Source organism: Felis catus, chromosome E1 (genome assembly GCF_018350175.1).
Source record: "Felis catus isolate Fca126 chromosome E1, F.catus_Fca126_mat1.0, whole genome shotgun sequence".
NCBI lineage: Eukaryota > Metazoa > Chordata > Mammalia > Carnivora > Felidae > Felis > Felis catus.
In genome coordinates, this window is record NC_058381.1 from 41,717,272 (window position 1) to 41,734,290 (window position 17,019).

At 49.9% G+C, this 17,019-nt stretch overlaps 1 protein-coding gene and 2 non-coding genes across 3 annotated transcripts; all 3 read right to left on the reverse strand.

The window, feature by feature from the left end:
- Positions 1-1,948: 1,948 nt before the first annotated feature.
- Positions 1,949-11,986, reverse strand: LOC105261172. Its single transcript, XM_045044179.1, has 6 exons — positions 11,753-11,986; positions 11,319-11,427; positions 10,642-10,724; positions 7,509-7,935; positions 3,582-7,002; positions 1,949-2,103 (listed from the first exon to the last, which is right to left on the reverse strand). The coding sequence occupies exons 1-5, from the start codon at positions 11,984-11,986 to the stop codon at positions 6,920-6,922; spliced, it is 936 nt and encodes a 311-aa protein (XP_044900114.1). The 3' UTR covers positions 1,949-2,103; positions 3,582-6,919.
- On the reverse strand, positions 4,267-4,457 carry LOC111559363. The gene has a single exon (XR_002740252.2). It is a non-coding gene; the product is annotated as a U2 spliceosomal RNA (small nuclear RNA).
- LOC111559238 lies at positions 11,073-11,263 on the reverse strand. The gene has a single exon (XR_002740203.2). It is a non-coding gene; the product is annotated as a U2 spliceosomal RNA (small nuclear RNA).
- Positions 11,987-17,019: the final 5,033 nt, after the last annotated feature.

The window sequence follows — 17,019 nt, forward strand, 5'->3', positions numbered from 1 at the left end:
AAGTTGGACTACCGGAGTCTGAGTCCTAGGCGGCCCTGGGTCCTCTGGAAAGAAGCTGCTGGGACTCAGTGAGGCGTGCAGGAGGTTGATTGGGGGTGCGGGGGGCGGAGGGTTAATAAGGTAGAGGGAGGAGGCAGGTGTGGGCAAGGAGGGCCTCAGAGCTCTGAGCAACCGGACAAAGGCTTGGCCAGTCAACGGGAGGCCTCTGGAAACAAAGATAGGCGGCTAGAGGAGCCCCGCATGTGAAAACCCAGTAGAAATGGCTAGTAGATATGGTCGGGCCCCAGTACCCCATGGAGCCCTGCACCATCCCCCCCCCTCCCCCACTGAGGGCCCCGAGAGGAGCAGTGCCGACCCCGTGTGCGACCTCCGCGGCCACCACTGTAGCCCCCGCTGTTCACGTGCCGTCGTGCCAGGTCCGGGGTGGCCAAGAAAGGGCCGGCGGGGCCATTTCCTCTGTTGGCTGTCCAGTGGCTCTTATTCCTGCTCGGGCTCGACCTTGATACCCTACGTTCATCTTAGGACTGAGGGACAGTCCGGGGCCCTGGTCTCTGACGGTCCCATGGTAAGCATCCGTCTCTACAAAGGCCCAGCAGCATGCCAGGAGCTGCTTTTCAGAAGGCGGAGAGGTCTCTGGCGTTCGGGGCCTGGGGGAGGCCTGGCTCCAGAACTCGAAGGGAGGGGAGCCCCCCCCCCCCGCCCGCCCCCACCATGTGACCCTTGGCCCCCGTGGTGGTTTTGCCATAAACTCCACACAGCATCTCTTCCTTCACAGACCCGCCCGCAGCCGCCAACACGGTGGGGTCCGCCGGATGCTGTGGCCCCAACAGCAGGGCTGCCCCTCTGCACCTCGCCAGGCCTTCAGAGCCCTTCTCTCTCTGCTCCGCACCCGCCTCCCAAGGTGAGGGTCTCCGACGTCCCGCGGCGCGTGAGCCCAAGCAGGGTGTCTACGTGTGGAATGGGTTGCTTCCAGAACCCGCAGAGGCCCACCGGGCCCTGGGTTTCCTTCTCTTTCAGTAGGCGGCGGCGGCGGCGGCGGGTGTATAAAGAGGAAGCAGTTTTTCGGGACTTTGGAGGGGATGTCCCACAATGGGAGTCCTTAAACGCTGTGCTGCCCTGTTTCTTTCACTGTAGGGTTTCCCTCCCTCTCTGACTGCGGGGCACCGGAGTGCCTGTATCTCTTGATGGCCTCTGGTGCGCCAGCCGCCCAGCTCATCCTGTCCCGTCGGTGTGATGCCACAGAGGGGATAGATTCGATACTGGGGTCTCTGGGATGAGCGGGTGGCCCAGGCCCCTTGGCCCCTCGGAGACTCGGGGGCACAGAAGGGGTGACGTTGCCCCAGGGTGGGGGGCAGATGTCAGCCTATAACTAAGTAACTGTGCTTTTCTCCCCACCCCCCACCCCCCACCCCCGCAACCCGCCGGCGACTGTCTATCCTTTGCCCATTTTCTGTTGCCTGTTCAACTGTAGGGTATCCATTCCCAGGAACTCAGAAACGGACGCCTGGCATCAGTGAGCCCAGGGTGGGCTTTGCTGGCAACGGGGTGTGCCCAACCCATGAGAAGAAATCCTCTGCGGGGGTTTTAGAAATTTCAGTTCAGGAGACGATCCCGGGTCCCACCATGATTGGTTGCTCCGCTTTCTCTGTCGGGACTGTAAGGTTTCTCGGGGTAGGGAGGCCCGTCTGCCTCTTTCATACCTAGGCATCTGTCTCTCGGTCTTAGCACATAGCAGTCATTCAAGACATGTTTCCTGAACGCATAAACCCCAATTTGTAACACTCACTCGTTGGTTCCCCCTGCCTTCTATCAGCACCCCAGGAGCCTACCTTAATACTCCAACCATCCAGTCCCAAACGTGCTCAAACTTGCTAGCACTTGGGGAGAAGGAAAAGAAATGAGTGGGAAAGGGGAGGTCCGGGGTCTCATGAGGCTAAGGAGGCATGGAGAGATGACATCTTGCTATTTCTGTCGGGACCTGAGGGGACCCGTAAAAGGGCACATAACGACACAGGGCAACAGACTAGGAACACGAGAAGAAATTACGTGGTCGGTGTTCTAGATTTGGGTGTCTCTTCTTTCTTTCCTTCTTTCTGTGTCAGCCTAGGAGAGGAAAAGAAGTCTCTTTTTTTTTTTTTTTTTTTTTTTTCAACGTTTATTTATTTTGGGGACAGAGAGAGACAGAGCATGAACGGGGGAGGGGCAGAGAGAGAGGGAGACACAGAATCCGAAACAGGCTCCAGGCTCTGAGCCATCAGCCCAGAGCCCGACGCGGGGCTCGAACTCACGGACCGCGAGATCGTGACCTGGCTGAAGTCGGACGCTTAACCGACTGCGCCACCCAGGCGCCCCAAGAAGTCTCTTTTTAAGTAGAGAGTGTCACATATTTTTCCTCAGGTAGGACACAGTTTTGTAGAAGGAGGTGTATGGATTGGGTGGAGGGATACTGTTGTTAGCTAGATTCATTTTTGTTTATTGTTATTATTTACTTTAAAACATTTTACGTTCATTTATTTCGAGAGAGCGCGACCGAGCAGGGGAGGGGGAGAGCGAGAGAATCCCAAGCAAGATCCGCCCTGTCAGAGCAGGGCCTCACGTGGGGCTCAAACTCACCAACCGTGGTGAGATCACGACCTGAGCCGAAACCAAACGTCGGACGCCTAACCGACGGAGCCATCCAGGCACCCCTAGATTCCTTTTTTTTTTTTAATAATCATGGGTCCCCCTCAGCGCCAGCAGAGATTTTAATCCAGATCTGCCCTAAAACAATATAGGAGTATAAAAAAGACCCGATGATTACAGGTGGACAGAAACTGCAGGGAAACCCTGGAAATGTCCGCCAACACAAAGGTATTTTTTTAATCAAGAGTGTACCTTGTGGGGGCGCCTGGGCGGCTCAGTCGGTGAAGCGCCTGACTAGGGCTCAGGTCATGATCATCTATCTCAGGGTTCCTGAGTTCCGGCCCCGCATCAGGCTTTCCGCTGTGAGCACAGAGCCTGTTTTGGATCCTCTGTTCCCCTCTTCTCTCTCTGCCCCTCCCCTGCTTGTGCTCTCTGCCTCTCTCCAAACAAACAAAATGTAAAAACCTTAAAAAAAAAAAAAAAAAAAAAAAAAAGGTGTGTACATCGTGGGTGCTCCACAAATGTATTTCCCATAAATGGAAAACCTGGGAGAGACAAGTGAGTGAGCAGGAACTCTCCGTTTCCACTGTGGGCACGAGCCACAGCCACTTGTAAATGTAAGGCCTTTCTCTAGTTGTGGCAGCGGACTGTCAAGAAGCCTGAAGGGGAAGCATCTCCCTGACAAGACAGAAAGTGGGTACTTTATACCAGGCGTCGGCCGACTACAGCCGGTACCCCTATTTGGCCCGGTCCGCTCTTGTAAGGTGCACGTTAACAACGGATCGTACATTTTTAAAGGGTTGTAAAAGAAAGAATATGTCACAGAGACCTTTGGGGGCCCGTGGAGCCTCAACTTTCTACGATGTGGCTGGCCCTTTCGAGAGAAAGCATGCATGCCCCCCCCCCCCCCGCCGCCCCCATCTCATACCACCAACGGTGAGATGAAGAAAATATTTCACCTTTGTGCAGAAGGCAAAAGGGAGCACTTTGTAGGTAATGACCTCCTACGATGATAACCTTCCTCCTAAAAAATGACCACCGACTTGGGGCGCCTGGGTGGCGCAGTCTGGTTGGGCCTCCGACTTCGGCTCTCAGATCATGATCTCGCAGTTCGTGGGTTCCGGCCCGTGTCGGGGCGGGGGGGGGGGGGGTCTCTCTCTCTCTGCCCCTCTTCCGCTCACACTCTGTTTGAAAAACAAGTAAACACTAAAATTAAGACAAAACAAACAAACCACCTGCTTACAGTATTCAGTCACTTACATGCCATAGACCCCACTCAGGAGCACGACCAGCAGACGGAAGTAGTAAGAGAGGTGACCGTGTGTCGGGCTTAGTCGGACTCCACACCCGTCCCACCTGGGAGCAAGGATTTGGAAACTTAAGCCCTCACAGCAGGTGTCGTTGCGAAGTGACTCCTAGTTGCTACTGCCCAGAAGACGCAGCTGACAACAACGGTTTCAGAAAAAGCAAGGGTCCGCGCTATCTTACAGGCGCCCGGCGTCGGGCACGCCAGCCCCCAGAAGAAGAAGAGGAACTGCAAACGCCTGGCGATGCGTCCCCCAACACCCACACGAGCAGGACCCGAAGCACGCTTACAACCGCACGCTGATCTTGAGCACCACAATTACTACCTCCCCCCAGAGGGAGGAAGACACCGTTCCTGGAAGTACTGCAATACCAGGTCGATGCGTGGAGTGGACGGAGCAAGCTCCTATTCCATCTCCCAGCTCCAAAAACCCATTTAATATGTTATCCTCGGATAGAGGACGTATCAGATATTAAACTGATAAGAACAGATACTACACTTGATCTTAGCCAAAAGGCCGAGAAGCGATGCCGCCCGTAGGTCGCCTCCCTGCCACCGCCCTGCCGTCATCCACATTGCATTCACGGTGAGCCAGGTCACCCTCCTTCGAGGTCTCACTTCCCTCGCTTCTCGGACTTTGGTATGGGGGCCACACTAGGCAGCAGGCTCTTGTGCAGATTTTGAAATCTCTGCCTTTTAAAAGAGAAATTGTGTTCTCTGTCGTTGCTTCGTCGCTCACCCAGAGGCCATTTCTCATTTGAATGCCCCGCCCCTTCCGCGCGGCGAGGTGTAACCGCGCCCACCACTTCCCAGTTCTCTGGAAGGGCTTTGTGGGCTGGAGCAGAACCTAGGTTGAGGCCAAGCTCTCAGTTGGTTTAAAGCTTTTGCCTGCGTAAAGGCAGGACCAAGGGGGAGGTGGGGATGGGGGTCTGGGAACTGGGGAGTGTGTGGAAGGGGGCTGGAGCAGAGCGGTCCGAGTTTGAAGAACGTCGTCCCGTCCCGTCCCGTCATCACTGTAGGACCCTACGGGGCTTGCTGTCTCCAGGGTGCTGGGAACCGAGAAGCGCCCGGCTGAGGTCTCCTGGAAAGGGCTCCAGAGAGAAGTGGGGACCCGAGACTGGGCCCTAACAGGGCTGCTACCCTGCCTTGGTCAGCAGGGCTCTTGGGCAAACTACTTGACCCGACCCCAGTCGAGCCTCAGTGTCCCGGGTCGAGAGGGGGAAACCTTCGTGCCTTCCTGAATGGGGTCGAGGGAGCACGAAACGTAGCTTAAAATGAGGTGACCTCAATTTAAGCCGTCTAGAATATGGGTCCTGGGTCCCACGAGGTACCAGTGAAGGGGCCATCGATTGTGACACTGAAACAACGGAGCGGCAGTACACAATACAATAGGACACATTGGTTGTTTGGGTCCGACTTGTGTCCAGTGCTTTCTTTTCGGGTCACACTTGCAAAGTTTACCTACAGATGGAACAGTTGAGACAGAGAGGTTTAGCAATTTGTCCGAGACCACACAGCTTAGTAGGTGAAGAGGCTGGGTAAGGTCTAGGAAGCCAAGAGCTCAGGGCCTGGAAAGAGCACAGGGAGGAAAAAAAAAAAAAAAAAAAAAAAAAGCAAGCAAGCAAGCAAGAAAAAGAAAAGTTATTCTTGTGTGTCCAGCCCAGGAGGACACTAAGCGTTGCTGAGCCTGACACACAGGTAGGTGTGCGGGGGCGGACAGGACGGAAGCCGTCTAAACCCAGTTTGCCTGGTGTGACCTAGCCTGGACTTTGTCCTCCTCGCTTCACCCTCCGCCTTCAATAAACCATTTGCCCATTGTCCTGTAAACTAAGAGATGATGAGATGAGAAATCATTAGACAGAATTATTAGGAATAACGACACGTGGGGTGCTTGGGTGGCTCAGTCGGTTAAGCGCCCCACTTTGGCTTTGGTCCTGATCTTCAAGGTCGGTGAGTTGGATGGAGCCCCTCATCCGGCTCTGCGCCAACAGCACGGAACCTGCTTCGGATCCTGGGTCTCCCTCTCTCTCCGCCCCTCCCTTGATCGTGCGCTCATGCGCGCGCTCGCCCCTCTCTCTCTCTCTCTCTCTCAATAAACAAACAAACAAAGAAACATTTTTTTCAAAAGAGGGAATAACAAAACATGTTTGGTACGTAGTATATCTGTGAGAACCAAGCACAGGGAAAACACCTCAGGCCATTCACTTCTCTGTAGCTCCTCATCTGGAAAGGGAGAGTACTGACAGCAGCCATAGAATCTTAATCTTCCCTCCTCCACTCAGGGCCCCTGTTCTCCCTTACCTGTTTTTTGTTTGTTTGTTTGTTGTTTGTTTTTGTTCTTTATATTTCCAGTGCTTAGGACAGTACCTGGCATATACTGGACACTTCGTATATTTGGTCGAATAAGTGAATGAATAAATATTATATAATGTGATCTCTACATATGGAAGGTGACCGGCAGACCTCCTGGCTTGTGGTAATTATGACCCTCACTGCGTTCTACCAACTTTCTGCTCGCTTCCACGTTTATCTGGTCATCTTGTGCGTGCGTGCGTGCTCACTTATTTATTTATTTATTTATTTATTTATTTATTTATTTATTTATTTAAAGTAGGCTCCATGCCCAACATGGGGTCTGAACTCACGACCCTGAGATCATCGAGAGTCCCATGCTCTTCTGAAGGAGCCAGCCAGGCGCCCCACCGGGCTCCCTCACGGAACGTCACGGGCATCTTGATCTGTGCAGTGAGGTGCCTGGGATGGCAGACATGCGTGTTCTGTCATCGCAAAGGAGTATTTCCCATTGCAGATTAATGGTTTCTCATTCCGGTTCACGCACCGGCTTCTTGTGAGTTTGGTCAAGTTACTGAGTGTCTCTATTCTTTGCCCGTTGTCCTTTCAATTGTTCATCATTTTGCATTTCCACCTCGAGCACAGATCACACTTCTTCGTATCCGTCCTAGTGCAGGAATTGGGAGTATAAGTCTGACGTTACTTTTTCTGGATGGCTACCCAGCCGTCCCGGCATCCTATACGGAATAATAGCCCACGGACCGTCAGGTTCAGACGCCACCCTGATCATGAAAAAAAAAAAAAAAAAGTCCTCATACGTATTTAGATATATTTCCGGATTTTTCTTCTCTCTCTCTCGTTTTAAAAAGATTTTAGTTTTAAGTAATCGCTACACCCAACGTGGGGCTCGAACTCACAACAACTCCAAGATCAGGAATCACATGCTCTACCCACTGGCCCGCCAGGCACCCCTGGATTTTTCTCTTAAAAATTCTTCTGATAACCTGTTTTTAACATTTTTGATGCAGGCGCGCCCGGACGGCTCAGCTGGTTAAGCAACCATCGGTTCCTGATTTCGGCTCAGGTCACCATCTCACAGTGTGTGAGTTCGAGCCCCTCAATGGGCAGTGCGGAGACTACTTGGGATTCTCTCTCTCTCTCTCTCTCTCTCTCTCTCTCTCTCACACACACACACACACACACACACACACACACACACACACACACAAATAAGTAAATAAACTTAAAAAAAAAAGAAATACAAAAGACCCGAGGTGGGACATTTTACCGCAGTCTCGCTGCTCAAAGCGAGGTCTCCAGATCAGCAGCATTAGGGTCCCGTGAGCATGCTGGAAACGCAGGACCACGGGCTTGTTAACAAGACTCTCCTGGCGTGTGTGTTTGTGTGTGTGCGTGTGCGTGTGCGTACGGGACCGTTTGAGAAGTGCTCGGCGACGGCACTTGATGACTGAGGGAGAGAGACCGGCAGAAGCAGCAGATATATTCCTCAGGATCTCCACTCTCACTACCGATACATGCAACCCAATTTCTCTCCACCCTTCTCTCGCCCTGACCTTCTGAGTCCCTGAGGAGAGTCTGCAAACGGTTTCTAGAACCTTCTGGTGCCGAGACAGAGAAAAGGAGCCCATGACACACGAGCTAGCTTTTTGGTGTTTCTTTTGTTTGAATTGTAAGTGACCGGAAGGCTCCAGGAACTGTGGATGGGATAATAAAAAAGCACAGAAGATACTGAAGGTCATTAATTAGATTCACTTGCATGTTCCTTGAGAGACAGGAGCCAAGAGGTGTGGGACTGTTCACGCTGCATTTCTTTGATGGGGCCGGGCGGTGTTACCCCAAGCCAGCCTGAAAAGCCTGGATAGTTACACGTGATCAAGGCAGTTGCAAGGGCCAGCAGAGTGCCTGCCCCCCCCCCCCCCCAACCTCCCGCCCCGACCGCGTTCGGGATCCCGGGGCTAGAAAGAATATCAGGGTTTGTGTGCTGGACAGCAAGTTTCATGCCCAGCTAGACTGGATCCATAAAACTAGTTAGACTCCCCCAAGAACCGGGCTTCAAAACTTGCCTGCCATCCTTGGGCACCCACCTTGGGCACCCACCGTGGGCCGGGTCGGCAAATCCCCACATTGTCCTTTTGGTCTTCCAACAATCCCAAAGAGAAGGTGTTACTTATCGTATTTTACATCCAAAGAGATCCAGGCTGCCGAGGCCCCACCTCCCAACATCCTCAGCTGTCTTGCTCTGCTTCCTCCCACAGAATTAAGGGGACCCTTCCTCTTGGCTGGTTGGTTTTGCGTCTTTGCGATTGACGGGTCCTCTCGTTCCCATCCACTTTCTGAGGAAAGTGGATCAATCAGCGTTCACGATCCCCACTTAACGGATGAGAAAAGCACACTCTCAGAAAGAGATTTCAAGCTAACCGGACTTGGGAGACAGACTCAGATGTGTGGGGGGCGGACTCAAGGAGCTGGACACCTGGCTGCTGAGGGCAGAACGTTGGGTGCCTGGCCAGGGGTTTAAGATCCAAAGTGGGTTGCCAGGCAGCCGGCTCCTTTACCTGCACTGCACCTGCCTCTAGGGCTGAGTCATCATCTCAGCCGGATGAACCGATTTTCTTTTTCTCTTTGGGGGCAGCAGGGGGAAGCAGGGAGCAGCTAAGGGAAGGACCTCCCCCCCACACACCCCCAGCCCGCCGCCCCCTGTGCGTCAGGACCACCCAGCACCTTGGGAGTCATCCATCCTGTGCTTAACTTAGGTGACAAGAAAACCAAGGTCCTGAGACCCGAAGGTTCAAGGTCATCCAGGTGTCAGACACAAGAGGGTGTGTACCCCAGGCTTCCTGTTGAGACCCCCCTCAGATGGTAACACTCCATGATGGGGACCGATTTCATCCATCCCTTGTATTTTGACAAGTACAATTTCTTTTTCTTTCTTTCTTTCTTTCTTTCTTTCTTTCTTTCTTTCTTTCTTTCTTTCTTTCTTTCCTTTCTCTCTCTCTCTCTCTCTCTCCCTTAAGTTTATTTATTTTGAGAGGGAGGGAGGGAGAGAGAGAGAGAGAGAGAGAGAGAAAGAGAAAGTGTGGGAGGGCCGGGGGGGGGGGGGTGGAGAATCCCAAGCAGACTCCGTGCTGTCAGCACAGAGCCCCACGCCAGGGCTCGATCCCACAGACCGTGAGATGGTGACCTGAGCTGCACTCAAGAGCCCGGCACTTAAACAACTGAACCACCCAGGCGCCCCGGCAAGTCCAAGGTTTTGATAAGTCTAAGATCACAAAACAGAACTGGGTAAAAATTTCCACAACTAATGGAAAAACTGGACTCAAGTAGAATAAATATTAATTACATGAGACTGAATGAGTTGAGGAGGAGGATCATTTTTATGACTTCATTGCTTGTTCTTTAATGTTTTGTGTTTCCAGATTTTTTTTGAAACCTTTTTTATCTTTTCTCTTAAGCTATCGACAATTTGGCAAATTATACCTTTGTAAACAAAGATGAAACATTTACTTTTTCTCCCTACATGATCCCTCCAGAATTCGGAAAGTTTTCAGCATTCTTCTTTCTTTTCTAATTTTTAAAATATTTACTTATTTGTTTATTTTGAGAGACAGAGAGAGAGAGAGAGAGAGAGAGAGAGAGAGAGAGAACGTGAGTCGGGGAGGGGCAGAGAAAGAGGAGAATGAGAAACCCAGGCAGGCTCCACGCTGTCAGCCCAGAGCCCGAGGTGGGGCTCAAACTCACCAACCGAGGAGGGTTCATGACCTAGCTGAGACCAGGAGTTGGATGCTTAACTGACTGAGCCACCCAGGCCCCCCTAGATTCATTCAGTTGTTATAATCATGAGTCCTCTTGAGCGCTGGCGGAGATTTTAATCCCGATCTGCCCTAAAACATAAAAAGTCCTGGTGATGACAGGTGGAGGGAAACTGCAGGAACCACGCGTTTAAGGAAGAAACCCTGGAAACGTCCGCCAACACAAAGGCATTTAAGGAAGAGTGTACAGTGTGCGTGCTCAACAAATGTACTTAATTAACATGGATGGAAAAGCCGGGAGACACAAGTGAGCAGGAACTCTCCGTTTCCACTTTGGTCACGAGCCACAGCCACTTGTAAATGTAAGGCCTTTCCCTAGTTGTGGCAGCGGACTGTCAAGAAGCCTGAAGGGAGGCATCTCCATGACAAGACAAAAAGGTGTTTTATATCAGGGGTTGGCAGACTACAGCCCGCACCCACATTTGGCCCGGTCCACTCTTGGAAGGTGTGCGTCAACAACGGACACTTTTAAGGGGTTGTAAAAGAAAGAGATGTCACAGACCTTCCGGGGCCGTGAAGCCTCGGCTTTTCACTACGTGGCGACGTCCGTCTCGTACCACGAACGATGATGAGGTTAGGTAAACGTCTTACCGGGGCAGAAGGTAAAAAGAAGCGCGGTTCAGGAGATACGCCACGTGGGGGTATGGGCTTCCCGCGATGGATCTCGTAGCAGCCTTCCATCGAAGAAAGAACTACCGTTTAAAGACGTCAGCCGTTAAGTTTCCACACGCCCCACACAGAAACACGAAAAACAAAGAATAGCAGAGATAGGGCCACGTGGAAGACTTGTCACGGGAGTGAGCATCCCTCCCCGTACTGCGTGGAACCAAGAACCAACGACCAAAGGTATATGCGCGTTTCCCACCAAGCTGCTTTCCAGAGACAGCAGGAAAGTTCCCGCAGAACGTAAAAACATCCCAAACTGCAGAAAGAAAGCTCACAACGCAGGAAAGCACGTAGAAGAATAACACCAAAATAAGAACAAAAACTGACTTTAGGCACCACAGACGTTGTCCCCCGAGCGGGGGTGCACCGTTCCTGGAAGTACTGCAATACCAGGTCGATGCGTGGAGTGGACGGAGCAAGCTCCTATTCCATCTCCCAGCTCCAAAAATCCATTTAATATATTGTCCTCGGATAGAGGACGTATCAGATATTAAACTGATAAGAACAGATACTACACTTGATCTTAGCCAAAAGGCCGAGAAGCGATACCGGCCCTGCCCGCCTCCCCGCCACCGCCCTGTCGCCATCCACATTGCACTCACGGTGAGCCACGTCACCCTCCTTCGAGGTCTCCCTTCCCTCGCTTCTCGGACTTTGGTATGGGAGCCACCCCAGGCAGTAGGCTCTTGGGCAGGGTTTTAAATCCTCTACCTTTTAAAAGAGAATCTGTGTTTCTGTCGACGCTTCGTCGCTCTCACCCAACGCCGTTCCTAATTTGAATTCCCCGCCTTTTCCCGCCCGCGGAGGCGTGGCTAAAGCGGGCCCACTGGACCCCGGGATCGCTTCCGCGCGCTGAGAGTCGAAGCCGCGCTGGCGGTCGGTCTCCGCTTTTGTACATAACGGAGACTAAAGACGGGACCAAAGAGGAAAGCGGGTGCCGTCAAGAGGGGCCTGTGGAAAGGACCTCTTGGCGGAGGGTCTTCTTGAGGGAAGGCAAAGTCGCAAGACCCTTTCCCTAGAAACTCCGAGACCTTACCGTATTAAATGGGTCGCACGCCGGCGCAAAGACGACCTTGGTATCTGTCGGTCGAGCAGCTCCTTCTGAGGCAGGGGAGCGGCAGGTCTGCGGGAGGGGCTTCCCGGAGCCGGTGGTAGCGTCCCTGCAAGGCGGAAGGCAGGTGGTAGAAAGTGTAGGGCAGGGAGGAGGCCTGCCACATCTCGGGAGGCGGGGCTGGGCCGCTGGAGGAATTCCCCCTCCCCCCCCCCCCATCCCTCCCAGCTCCAGCCCTTGCGTCTATTCCTGCTTCTTTCTGTGAATGAATCCTATCAATAGCTCTTTTAGCCCCTAGCTACTGGACAGTGCTCAGCACACATGTGGCACCAGAGAAATAGTTGTTGAAAAAAAGAAATTTCGGGCGCCTGGGTGGCTCGGTGGGTTAAGGGTCCGACTCTTGACTTTGGCTCAGGTCGTGACCTCACGATTTGTGAGATGGAGCCCTGCATCGGGTTCTTCGCTGACAGCACAGAGCCTGCTTGGGATTCTCTCTCTCTCCCTCTCTCTCTCTCTCTCTCTCTCTCTCTCTCTCTCTCTCTCTCTCCCCCTCCCTCTCTCTCTCAAAATAAATAAATACACTTAAATAAAAACTAAGAAAAAAAAAGAAATTTGGTGAATGAATGAATGAAGTGCACATGAAACGATACATAATGGGCTTCGCTTGCACCTGACCTGACGGCATAGGACTCTTTGCGCCTCCTACTCCCAGATCTGTGTTCAGATATGCGTGTATCAGACCATCCTTTTTTTAATTTTGTTTTAACGTTTATTTATTTTTGAGAGACAGAGAATGAACAGGGGACGGGCAGAGGGAGACGGGGAGATGGAGACACAGAATCTGAAGCAGGCTCCTGACTGTGAGAGTCAGCACAGAGCCCGAGGCGGGGCTTGAAACCGGGAACCGCGAGTTCAGGACCTGAGCCCAAGTTGGACACCCAAGCGACTGAGCCATCCGGGGGCCCCTGTATCAGACAGACCATCTTATACTCGCTCATTGGGTTTTGCTGAGAGGGGGGTTGCTATCATCTGAACGCCCCAAGCAATTGTTCATCTCTCTTTGGCTTTCCTGTTCTGCCTGGTATTCTGGCCATCCGGGCAAGTGTCTCAGTCCCCGTCTGCAGCTGGATGCACCCCCCAGGGCAGGAGCGGGGTCTGTCCGGTCTCTGCTTCCAGCACCTGCCCAGGTGTGTCACATCACGTTACAGGAGATTAAGGACAAATCAGTTAACAATGAATATTGGTGCAATCCCTATCAGAATAACACCAGCATTCTTCAATAGAGCTAGAAGAAACAATCCCAAAGTTTGTATGGAACCAGAAAAGACCCCAAATAGCCAACGCAATCTTGAAAAAGAAAACTGAAGCTGAGGCATCACACTCCCAGACTTCAAGATGTATCGCAAAGCTGTAATCATCTGGACAGTGTGGTACTCTTGCAAAAACAGACACTGAGATCAATGGCACGGAATAGAGAACCCAGAAATGGATCCACAAACATATGGCCAACTAATCTTTGACAAAGCAGGAAAGAGTATCCAACGGAAGAAAGACAGTCTCTTCAGCAGACCGTGCTGGGAAAACTGGACGGCAACATGCAGAAAAAATGGACTTGGACCACTTTCTTATACCACACACAAAAAGAAACTCGAAATGGATGAAACACCTTAATGTCAGATAGAAAACCATCAGAATCTTAGAGGAGAAAAACGCAGAAACCTCTTTGACTTCGGCTGTAGCACTTCTTACTCAACAGGTCTCCGGAGGCAAGGGAAACAAAAGCAAAATGAACTACTGGGACCTTCTGTACTGCAAAGGAAACAATCAGCAAAACTGAAAGCAACTGATTGAATGGGAGAAGATATGTCCAAATGACATATGAGATAAAGGGTTAGTCTCCAAAATCTATAAAGAACTTATCAAACTCCACACCCAAAAACAAATAATCCAGTGAAGATACGGGCAAAAGACATGAATAGACACTTCTCCAAAGAAGACATCCAGATGGCCAATCGACACGTGAAAAAATGCTCAACAACATTCATCGTCAGGGAAATACAAATCAAAACCACCGTGAGTTACCACCTCACACCTGTCAGAGTGGCTGACGTTAATAACTCAGACGACGGTACGATAGATGTGGGCCAGGATGTGGAGAGAGAGTATCTCTTTCGCACTGCTACTGGGAATGCAAACTGGTGCAGCCACTCTGGAAAACAGAATGGAGTTTCCTCAAAATATTAACGATAGAAATACCCTATGACCCAACAGTTGCACTACTAGGTATTTACCCAAGGGATGCAGGTGTGTTGTTTCGAAGGGGCACGTGCACCCCAATGTTTATAGCAACGCGATCGACAACAGCCAAAGTATGGAAAGAGCCCAAATGTCCATCAATGGATGATGGATAAAGAAGATGTGGTATATATATATATATATATATATATATATATATATATATGACATATATATGATATATATTTATACGTACATATATACATATATATGTATATATACATATATATACATATATATATATACAATAGAGTATTACTCGGCAATTAAAAAGAATGAAATCTTGTCATTTGCAAGTATGTGGATAGAACTAGAGGGTATTATGCTAAGCAAAATTAGTCTGTCAAGGAAAGACAAATATCGTATGACTTCACTCGTATGAGGACTTTAAGATACAAACCACATGAGCATAAGGGAAGGGAAGCAAAAATAATATGAAAACAGGGTGGGGGACAAAGCATAAGAGACTCATAAATATGGAGAACAAACAGAGGGTTACTGGAGGGGTTGTGGGGGGGGAATGGGCTACATGTGTAAGGGGCATTGAGGAATCTACCCGTGAAATCATTTTGCAGTATATGCTACTAACTTGGATGTAAGTTAAACAATGAATAATTACATTTAATTCAATTAAAATTAATTTAATTAAAAATAAAATAAAATAAAATAAATACATGCAACCCAGACCACAGAAAAAGTACTTTTTTTCTAAAATATAAAGAGCTCCTGCAAATAATTATAACAGACAAACCATATAGTGAAAAAAAAACAATGGGCAAAGGCCAGGCGCAGACAATTCACAGAAAACAAAAAGTGGGTTTTTTTCCTTTTTTTCTGTTTAGTTTATTTATTTTGAGAGAGAGAGAGAGACAGAGCACTTGTGTACAAGTGGGGGCGGGGGGCAGAAAGAAAAGGAGAAGAGAATCCTAAGCAGGCTCCGTACTGTCGGTGTGGAGCCTGATGTGGGGGTCTCACTCAGAAACTGAGATCATGACCTGAGCCAAAATCAAGGTTTGGACGCTTACTCAACTGAGCCACCCAGATCCCTCCAAAAAGTGGTTCTTAAGCTGACATAAAAAATTAAATAAAAACTACAGCAAGATATATTTTTTTCCGTCCCTTGCCCTTCCTGTCCTGCCATTCCCTTATCCTCCCAGCTGGGCTTGCTGCAAACCCTACTGGCTACCCTGACCAGGAAAGCCTGGCCAACCTCCAGGTGCAGGAGGCCAATATGAGCCTTGGGTCAAGGAGTTCCAATTCAGAAGCCAAGAAACTTGTTCATGGGGCTCAGCTTACCCTGTGACTTTTTGTGTGAGTCAGGTGCTGTTTATGACACATTCCTGGTTACAATCTTACTTAATCTTAAAAAACCACATTTTTTAAAAAAGGTAAACTTGGGGCGCCTGGGTGGCTCAGTCGGTTGGGCAGCCGACTTCGGCTCAGGTCACGATCTCGCGGTCCGTGGGTTCAAGCCCCGCGTCGGGCACTGTGCTGACAGCTCAGAGCCTGGAGCCTGTTTCGGATTCTGTGTCTCCCTCTCTCTGACCCTCCCCCGTTCATGTTCTGTCTCTTCTCTGTCTCAAAAATAAATAAACATTAAAATTTTTTTTTTTAAAAAGGTAAACTTTACCCCCAAGATAGGGCTTGAACTCACAACTCTGAGATCAAGAGTCACGTGCTCTACTGAGTGGGCCAACCAGGAACCCCTCATTTAATCTTTACCATACTCTTGGGCAGTGTTATCATTCCCATGTCTCAGAGAAGAAATCCAGCTCACAGAAGCTACCTGACTTATCCTGGATACTTCCAAAGGTCTTCCAAGTCCAAAGTTCTTCCCACTAGGCCAGGCAGCCAGCTGTCAGACAAAACCCTTAGCTCATTCATTCCTTTATCTAACAATAATTTGCTGAGTGCCTATGATGTGCTAGGCCCATTAGAGGCTTGGGATTATAGCAGATCTCTGTTGTAGTTTTGCAGAACATTTAAAACACTCCTCATCAGGGAAAATATACAGCCTTTACAGTAACTCTCTCAGACCCGTGCTACTCAAAGTGTGGTCTGTGAGCAACAGTATCTGCACCACCTGGGAGCTGGTTAGAAATCAGAATGTTGGGTACAACATCAGACCTACTTACTGTCTTAGTTTGCTATGGCTGCCATGACAAAGTTCCATAATCAGGTGCTTAAATAACAGAAGTGTCTTTTCTCACAGTTGAGGAGGCTAGAAGTCCCAGTTCAGCATCCAGCCTGGTAGGGCTCTGGTTAGGGCCCTCTTGCCTCAGAGATGGCCACCTTCTCTACATGGTAAAGACACAACATGCTCTGGTGCCTCTTATAAGGGAACTAATCCCATCACAAAGGCCCTATTCTCATGACCCTATCTAACCTAATTACCACCCCCAAAGGCCTCAGTTCAAAATACCATCACACTGGGAGGTAGGGCTTCAATATATAAACAGAGTGGGGCACAATTCAGTCTATAGCACCTACTGAAACAGACTCTGCATGAACTGGAGATTCATATGTACATGAAATACTGAAAAGTGATGCTCTAAGTCACATACTTTGGAAAAGAAATGGCAGTCAATGACCAATTTGTACGTGTCACTTTGTGTGTTATCCGAGGAAGATATTTCGTATCCAACTGGCTTCCTGGGTCAATTTCTTTGTTGTTATTGGTTGAGATAAACTAATTTAATATCATTATCATACTAGCTGCCAAGTATTGAGGTCTTTGTATGAGTGCTTTGGTGAATGCTTCACACATTTAACCTTATTTACTTCTCATAACAACCATGTGAGTTAAGTATTAGCTCATTTGGCAGATGAAGAGGTTAAGGTTGGAAAGATAAATAATTTGCCCGAGGACTCACCGGAAAATGTTAAAGTCAGGGTTGGAACTCATCTTCCAAGCCAGTGGTCCTCATAGTGTGGCCCCCAGACCAGTACCATCAATA